The sequence below is a fragment of the Rhinichthys klamathensis genome, unplaced genomic scaffold (genome assembly GCF_029890125.1).
Source record: "Rhinichthys klamathensis goyatoka isolate OS25496 unplaced genomic scaffold, OSU_Roscu_1.1 h1tg000281l_1, whole genome shotgun sequence".
Lineage (NCBI taxonomy): Eukaryota > Metazoa > Chordata > Actinopteri > Cypriniformes > Leuciscidae > Rhinichthys > Rhinichthys klamathensis.
Window position 1 is genome coordinate 4,668,553 of NW_026606800.1, and position 9,500 is coordinate 4,678,052.

Consider the following 9,500-nt stretch of genomic DNA (forward strand, 5'->3'; position numbering starts at 1 on the left):
TAATCCTTTAGGTGAGTGTATGTATGTATTTATGTATGTGTGTGTATATATATATATATATATATATATATAAGCAATAATAACAGTGATGCTTGCCTTAGCAAACACCATCAATTAGATAAAGTAACAGAGTGCAATATCACACAGCGTGAAAAACAAGCTTTGAATCACCTTTGCCTAAATTTCAGAACATTATGAGCTGTGCTTTCCTGATATTTAGGATCCTCTGGGTTGGTCACAAAAAGCTAAGTGAACTTGAGACTAGGGGACGAAAGCTACCTGACGAGCTATGACGTGATTAGGGGACTGAAACACCAGTTTCCATCCACTGCAGGAGTGTTTTTCTGTGGTTGTTGCCCAATCTTAATGTGCAATATGCAATAAGTGATGACATGTTTTGGTCAAAGCACACATAATAATCTCTTACAAAATAACATGTTTATGTCTGTTATGACTGTGAGCATTATAAGTCTCAGAGTAATTTTTTCCAGAAAGTCTTGCAGGCTTCACTGACATTATTGTTTTAACATTACAGTGAGTAATGTTACATAACCGGCAACATAAATGGCACGTAAATGAAGCCACCTGGGTGACTAGACTATATAGGGGCAAATGTCGAGTGTGCCTATTAAACTCGGGCTTGTATAACCTGCGAAAATCGGCACACTTTTTTTTACTTAGTTTCAGAACTGGTGTTCTGATTCCTCATGATTCACCAGATTATTCTCTGCACCGTTAGAGCAGATGTTATGTGGGTCATGTTAAGGTGATTCACCACTGAAAGTTGGAGCTATCTGACAGTGATGAGTTATCCACATACTGTCTTTGCCGGTAAATTCTAGAAGGCATTCTTCCCGTAAACCTCATGTTCAGTCTGTGCCCCTACAAGCACAATGAGATTAGCAAAACGGCGCAATATTGCCCACTTCTGGTCAGAGAGAGCTTCTGCTGTTGAGAATAATAGTTTCTGGAACCGTCCAAAGCCACAGCCATTCTCATCCCGTGAATCACGTCGTCAACATCACCCAGCCTCCCAGTATATAAACAAATCAGAGGCGGCACAGTCCATCTGCAAGGAAGAAAAAGCATCAAAGCAGGGTGAGTACAGAGAGCACATTAAAAGAATGTTATATGATTACGGTTTCATATATTATTATATACTATCTTAGAATATATACATATATGCGAGTCATTTTTTATATTAAGATTACAGTGATGTAATACCTTTTTAGTGTTTAATGTACTATAAAATTGCATTGTAATTAATGCTACATTTATGCATATTACCATACAACTGAGCAATAACCCACTGCTGCAAAAATGTAAACAAGGTTCTGTTTGTACCATTTTATTTGGGATGAGATAGTATAACATATAATTTATGCTGTTTATGAATTACAATGCACCCTCATGTAGTTAACGTCATCCAAAGAGTCTATCTGGGCTGTTGGAGTTTGTGCGTACCCTAGGCGAATTTGTATTGATTTTTTCATTGCAGAGAGGAATTTGTCTCGCAGCCACAAGCTGATGAGGGAACTAAGCTAAGGTCAAATGCATTCAGAATGCACACTGTGCCCTAGCAAGATAACATTAAACAAAGCAAACCTCCTCACTCAGAACAAGCCATCTGTGTAATGCACGTTGTTTCTTATAAACACCACATGCCAGAGATGTAAAACAAATATCACAAGATTAGGCACAAGGACAAGATTAATTCAAATAAAGGGAACAAGAAGATAAAATTAAAACTTTTTGAGGAACCTCAAGGCTGTTAAATTTATGGAGAAATCCCCCCGCCCCGCCCCCCCCAAAAAAAGAGAGAAAAAAGTTGTTTATAAATATTTAACACTACAGAACGGCAAATTTCCATTTGCCTTAAGATTCCTTTCCATTCATTGGCTCTTCCTGTTGACATCTGTGCATGTTTCTTATGTAACTAGCCTCCTGGCTTTAACTTGGCCGAGTTGGGGTTTCTATGTACACGTACCCAGAGTAAAATGAGGAAACTTATCCCCATGACTGAGTGAAAGCTTTTATGATGTTTACTTGGACTCTGGTGTGAATTACGAATCCAGCAGCAGCTGTTGAGGACCAATGGCTTGTCTTACTGTTGAGAAACGTCCAACATGATTAAAAGTGCTGCGTTTTGAAAAGGGTAACTTGCTTGGAATAACACACATTTCTGCAAACTCACAAAAGTAGGATTAAGTTTTGTCAGAGCAACCGTTTTGAAAGCTTTAGTGAAGGGGATTTGCACTCAAATCCATGTAATCACCGAAGGGAACATAAACATTCAAAAGGTCACGAGTTTGCTGCACTTCCAATGATTGTGTTCTTCAAATCCTTTTGGTTTGATAGTTTGATAAAAGGATAGTTCACCCAAACATGAGTCATCATTTACACAAACCTGTATGACCTTTTCTTCTGCAGAACACAAAAGAAGATACTGTTTTTGTGCATACAATGATGAACGACAATGGGGTACAAATTAGCATTAGACCCCATTACTTTCACTGTCAAGTCAAGTCAAGTCAAATATATTTAAATAGCGCTTTTCACAATACAGATTGTATCAAAGCTGCTTCACAGTATCAATCAAAACAACTTAACAGTGTTTGTTTATTACTGGAAAAGACATCCAAGTTTGGTAGAGCTGATCAGTGGTGGGTCATTTAATTTGAATATCCCCAACTGAGCAAGCCAAAGGCAACAGTGGCAAGGAATCGAAAAACTCCATCAAGTGACCCGATGGTGTCCTAAAACTCCATCAGATGACCCAATGGAGAGAAAAAAACCTTGGGAGAACCCAGGCTCAGTCGGGGCCAGTTCTCCTCTGGCGTTTATGAAGTAGAGGCCGAATTTTCAGTAACTGTAAGATAAAACATTTATATGAATGCCTGGCTAAATAGATGCGTCTTTAGTCTAGTTTTAAACTAGGAGAACGAGTCTGAGCAACGAACAATATCAGGAAGGCTATTCCAGAGCTTCGAAGCTAAATGTGAAAATGCTCTCCCTCCTTTGGTGGATCTGGATATCCTAGGAATGACCAGAAGCCTCGAATTTAGTGATCTTAAAGAGCGCGATGGATTATAGGGCAATAGAAGATCCGTTAAATAGACTGAAGCTAAACCATTTAGAGCTTTATAAGTCAAAAGCAAGACCTTGTAATTAATACGGAACTTTATAGGTAACCAGTGAAGTGATGATAGAATCGGTGTTATATGATCATATTTTCTTGATCTAGTAAGAACTCTAGCGGATGCATTTTGGACTAACTGTAGCTTGTTTATTGAAGATGTAGGATAACCAGCTAATAAAGCATTACAGTAATCTAGTCTCGAGGTCATGAATGCATGAACTAACTTTTCTGCATCAGAGACTGATAGCATATTACGTAGCTTAGCAATGTTTCGAAGATGGAAAAGGCTATTTTTGTAACATATGAAATATGCTTTTCAAAAGACAGGTTGCAGTCTAATGTAACACCCAGGTCTTTTACTGTAGCGGATAAAGTAACAGGGCATCCTATTATGTTAAAGTCGTGCTGTGAAAGGTTTTGTGGACGGTTTTTAGAACCGATAAGTATTACCTCTGTCTTGTCTGGATTTAATAAAAGAAAATTACGCGTCATCCAATCTTTTATATCTTTAACACAATCTGTCAATTTGGATAATTTAGCGTATTCATCTGGCCGTGATGAAATATATATTTGAGTGTCATCGGCATAACAATGGAAACTAATTCCATGTTTCCTTAGAATATTACCAAGTGGCAGCATATATATTGAGAATAATAAAGGGCCTAACACAGATCCCTGCGGCACTCCATAGTTTGCAGAAGTTATGATCGATTTTTCTCCATTTAAGTAGACGAAATGGTAGCGGTCAGATAAGTATGACCTGAACCAGCTTAATGCTTGTCCGTGAACACCAATGTAATTTTGTAGTCGATCTAAGAGTATTGTGTGATCTATTGTGTGATCTTTACTGTAAAGACAAAACACTGCTTTTTTCTAAATATCTTCATTCGTGTTCCACAGAAGAAAGAAATGCATTCAGTTAGGAGTGATATGAGTGTTAGTAAATAGTAGAATTTTTCTTTTTGGGTAAACTATCCCTTTAACATGTTGTAGCTGAACTACTATCTTAAGGGAGAGTAAAAGTATAATAATATAATATAATAATAATATAAAATAGTTGCAAAAAGGACTAAGATAGTACAAAATGACACAATAAATCTGTTTGGGGCTCTGCTCAGAAACATCAAGGTCACAGAAAGACACTGACACTATTTATTTCAGACCTATAAATAGGTACGCTGATACAGTGGATTCATTGTCCACACAGTCTGTAGGAGAGTGTCTCGCACAAAACGCATTTTTTAAAGTGTGGGTTTTGCAATTGTTCATGGTCATAAACTTGCTGAGTCACTTTCACCACAGCTTAATTGAAAAATAAAGGTTCACTATTGATTGACCCACTATTTCCTGACCTCTGTTCACAGCTTCTGTTCATCAGGACATAAGCCGCCACCAAAGATGAAGGTCTCATGGTCTCTGCTGGGGCTTTCTCTACTCTACCTCTCCGCAGAGTGTCTGCTACCTCCAACTAAAGAGGAGCTCAGCCGTAAGTGTGTGTTAGATTAAAAAAAAACTGTGCAGACACAACCACAGGACAGTAATATAACTATTATTGCTTTTTGGCAGAGATTTCAGTGCTTGGTGAAAAGTACCTGGATAAGCAGATTGAAAATGCCATCACTGGGGTGAAGGAGATGAAGACTGTGATGGAGCGATCAGGAGAGGATCACAAAAGATTTCTGTCTGAACTGGAGAAAACCAAGCAACAGAAAGAGGTGAGAGAGCCAAAATAAACTCATACTCGTTTATAAAAATCTAATGTTCTGAACTGAACAAGCATAAACAATGATATACATTTTAAAAGTACATTAGTTTATAGTAGCTAATGTGAAATAATGAACAAAACTATACAGCATTTATTAATCTTGGTTAAATGTAAATTACATAATACATTTTATACAAGCTGTATAAACTAACATTAGGCAATTTATTATGAATTAACAATGAACAACAGTATATTTATAACTTTCCATTAACAGATCAATAAATGCTGGGGGAAAAAATGATGTAGATAATTTACATACAGTATATTAATGCATTTTTAACTACTGTTCATTTATACAACTTGAAATATTAATTTATTATGAATTAACAATGAACAATAGTATATTCATAAATTACCATTACCCTAGATCAATAAAAACTAAGATTCATTATGTAGATTATGATACATTGATGATAAATTAACAATAGTATATTTATACCTTAACATTACATAGATCAATAAATCTTGAGAAAATATTATGTAGATTAATTATATATTCTACATATATAAAATGCTATTAAGATTTCAAGTTACTTGTGTAAATTAACATTAGGTAATTATTAATTAACAATGAACAATAGTATATATTAATATTAACCTAGATCAATAAATTCTGAGATGTATGATGTATATTAAATACATAACCTATATACAGTATATATAATTAATGCATTGTTAACATGTCAAGTTGTATAAATTACCATTAGCTAATGTATTATGAGTTAATACATCAACACAACAGTAATATACATGCTGATAAAAATTGTTCTTAGTTGTTACTTCATGATAACAATGCATTAACTAATGTGAACACGCTGAACCTTATTGTAATGTGTACTTATATAATGTAATGACATTTGTACATTTTCAAGTGTTACTTAAGTGTCAAAATATTTTCTTGAGCCCCTGCAGTCACTTTTTATAATACATATATCTCGTTTTATTCTTTTTTTTTCTTGTGCTATTCCATTATAAAGACTGCTCTGAAGATGGCTAAAGAGATGGAGGAGAAGCTAAGTGAGGAACAGAGAATGTGTAATGAAACCATGCAGGCTCTGTGGGAGGAGTGCAAGCCCTGCTTGAGAAAAACCTGTGTGAAGTATTACTCACGCACCTGCAGCAGTGGAGCTGGCCTGGTGGGACGACAGGTGAGACGTCTGCACAAACATCCCTGCAATAATCCTGAACTCATTCTGGTGTGAGTAACCATCCCGCTCTTTGTCTGTCTTTAGCTGGAGGAGGTTTTGAACAGGACCTCTCCCAGCTCCATTTGGATAAATGGGCAGAACATTGAGACCCTGGTGGATGAGGACCAGCAGCAGACCAGGCGCTTCCAGGACCTGGAGGAACGGTACACAGAGGTCGCCGATGGAGTAGATAACATCTTCACGGACAGCATGAGGGTGTTTGACCACATGCATGCCTTCCACCAGCCCGGCTTTTTCCCTAGTCCATTCCGTATGCCCAGCATGTTCAGCAGACAGGATGCAACGGCCAGCCGGGCCGCTCGTATCTACAGGTCCCCCTTGCATGACCCGGAGTTCCAGAGCTTCCACAGCATGTTCCGCCCCATGATGGAGATGGCAAGAAACATGTTTGAGTCATTCAACTACATGGGAAGTGATGTGGATTTCCCCACCGAAGGTAAATTTCAGAATCAACAAGTCTCGATGTAACAAGATGTACAATGTTAAAAGTCACACTTAAAGGGGTAGTTCACCCAAAATGTTTAATTATATAATTTACTCACCCTCGTGCCATTCCTCAACTGTATTGGTGTGTCTGAAATCAAATACTTTCTTACTATAGTATCTATAGTAGTATGTCTGAATGCATAGTTTTCGAAAAACAGTAAGCTAAAAAGCACGTGGACGACCTACTTCCGTCGAGACTCTGAAGTGCGCATTCAATGAGATGGTCCTCACTGCAGAACACAAAATCCAGGGGGAGAAGTTGGATCCAGATCCAACTCCTCCCACCTTACATATACCTAAACCTACCCATCTCCGCCCCCTGATCCCTAAACCCCACCCCTAATCCTACCCATCTCCACCCCCTGATCCCTAACCCCACCCCTAATCCTACCCATCTCCACACCCTGATCCCTAACCCCACCCCTAATCCTACCCATCTTCGTCCCCTGATCCCTAACCCCACTCCTAATCCTACCCATCTCCGCCCCCTGATCGCTAACCCCACCCCTTATCCTACCCATCTCCGCCCCCTGATCCCTAACCCCACCACTAATCCATACCCATCTCCACACCCTGATCCCTAACCCCACCCCTAATCCTACCCATCTTCGTCCCCTGATCCCTAACCCCACCCCTAATCCTACCCATCTCCGCCCTCTGATCGCTAACCCCCCCCCTAATCCTACCCATCTCCGCCCCCTGATCCCTAACCCCACCCCTAATCCTACCCATCTCCGCCCCCTGATCCCTAACCCCACCCCTAATCCTACCCATTTCCACACCCTGATCCCTAACCCCACCCCTAATCCTACCCATCTCCGTCCCCTGATCCCTAACCCCACCCCTAATCCTACCCATCTCCGCCCCCTGATCGCTAACCCCACCCCTAATCCTACCCATCTCCGCCCCCTGATCGCTAACCCCACCCCTAATCCTACCCATCTGCGCCCCCTGATCGCTAACCCCACCCATCTCCGCCCCCTTATCCCTAACCTCACCCCTAATCCTACCCATCTCCACCCCTTAGATCTGGATCCAACTCCGCCCCCTGGATCTCATGTACTGCAATGAGGTGCTACTGCGTTCGATGGACACTTTACTTTCCCATGAGGCCATGGGAAAGGGGAGTTGTAATTGACAGTGAAGCAACACAATGGACGCCGTAAATCACATGACAATAACAATATGCCAGATGTGATACATTTAAATTTAATTCATACTTCACACATTCATACTATATAGAACATACTTTTGAATGGTCATTTGTAAACCTGTATTCACAGATGGGAGAGTAAGCGAGGATGTTATTATATCTAAACCATTTGGAAATGATAAGATGACCTGCAGGGAAATCCGCCGCAATTCGGCTGGCTGCATTAAATTAAAGGAGGAGTGTGAGAAATGTAAAGAGATCCAGCATATTGGTAAGTGCAATATTAAAATGCCTTGATTTCATGTTATATTATCCAACCAACACAGAACTTACAATATTTTGGTCCCAGTTTGGGATCTTAATAAGAGAAATCAGTTATCTAACAATTAGGGCCTTGTTCTCTTCCTCAGACTGTTCTGGAAAGAGGCCCCTGGAAGGCCCCGTGAAGGAGGAGCTGGAGAAGGCTCTTGCCAGGGCTGAGACATTCACCCAGGAGTACAACAATCTGCTAAAGCGATTCCAAGAGAAAATGTTCAACACCTCTAGTGTGCTGGACCTGTTCAACAAGCAATTCGGTTGGGTGTCTTCTCTAGCTAACCTCACCAAAAATGAAGATGGCTTCTTTAAAATACAGGCAGTAGGTCCTAATTATGTGATTCAGAACAACTGTAACCCCTTTCACTATGCACATCACTCAATCGCCAACATTTTTGTGCAGGTGATGTCAAAAGGCTCAGATAATGTAGAGGATCCAGCTGACACTAAAGTGTCAGCCAGACTGTTCGACGGGCCAGATATGAGCTTCACAGTGCCAGGAGACATTCCCTGGAGCGACCCAAAATTCTCCGAGGTGGTGGCACAGGAGGCTTTGGATTATTACAAACAGAACACTGTGTGAGTTATTACAGCAATCTTTCCATTTCGGTTCATTCTAATTATCATAATTAGATTACATAATTATCAAAACCATTAATGCTTTCTTCTCCAGGGTCACAAACTAAACGTTTTGGAGGGAGGGAACTTCCAGTGAAGATGATCATTTCTTTTCTCTGAAAAGCACTTGAGAAGATCCTTATTAATTAGAACTATATTAATATGGACAGATGCTGTGCTCATGTAGCTGGATTTCTGTTGTCTAGCATTATTTCTTCTGTCTCATCCTATTTAACATTCAGAGACCCTACAGAGATTGAATAGAATAAGTGCTTATGAAAATATAATCAACTGTACATTGACAAATATCAATAAAACACACAAAATTTCAGATTTTCTTCATCTCTTAATGAGCTAAAAGGTGGTGTAAAATTGCCAGCATAGCAGTTTCCATATGTTAATAAGAGTAAAAGGACACCTCCTATAACATTCATTCACTTTCCTCCTGTGCTGGAACTTCCAACCTCCATCCAAACAGCAGAATCCAATGAAACCTTAAAAACAAGGCCGAAGACATCTTTTCTGAGAGAGCTTAAGTAATTCATTGCCTTATGATTAATTGCACTTAAAAAAAAAAAATTATGCACTTTTCTGCATTTACACTTCTGCTCTAATTTTTCTATTTATTAGCTTATTAGCATTCAACTTCACCCTCATCTGGATGAAAACTAAATGAAAATGTTAATATAAAGAATAATACTCTTCAATTTCAATAATATATACGCAAAATCAGATGAGCATGACTGCTGTTCTATATATTCTTATCCTAAAACATTTAGGTTTAAAATGGATATAAATGTGCATTGTATCGGCACT

At 39.2% G+C, this 9,500-nt stretch overlaps 1 protein-coding gene across 1 annotated transcript; it reads left to right on the forward strand.

The window, feature by feature from the left end:
- The first annotated feature begins 941 nt into the window (after positions 1 to 941).
- Positions 942 to 9,015, forward strand: clu (clusterin). The gene is made up of 9 exons (XM_056269331.1): positions 942 to 1,098; positions 4,504 to 4,625; positions 4,706 to 4,854; positions 5,882 to 6,052; positions 6,137 to 6,548; positions 7,882 to 8,022; positions 8,162 to 8,388; positions 8,470 to 8,645; positions 8,740 to 9,015. Exons 2-9 carry the CDS (start codon positions 4,538 to 4,540, stop codon positions 8,750 to 8,752), a joined length of 1,377 nt encoding a protein of 458 aa, XP_056125306.1. The 5' UTR covers positions 942 to 1,098; positions 4,504 to 4,537; the 3' UTR covers positions 8,753 to 9,015.
- The last annotated feature ends 485 nt before the right edge of the window (positions 9,016 to 9,500 follow it).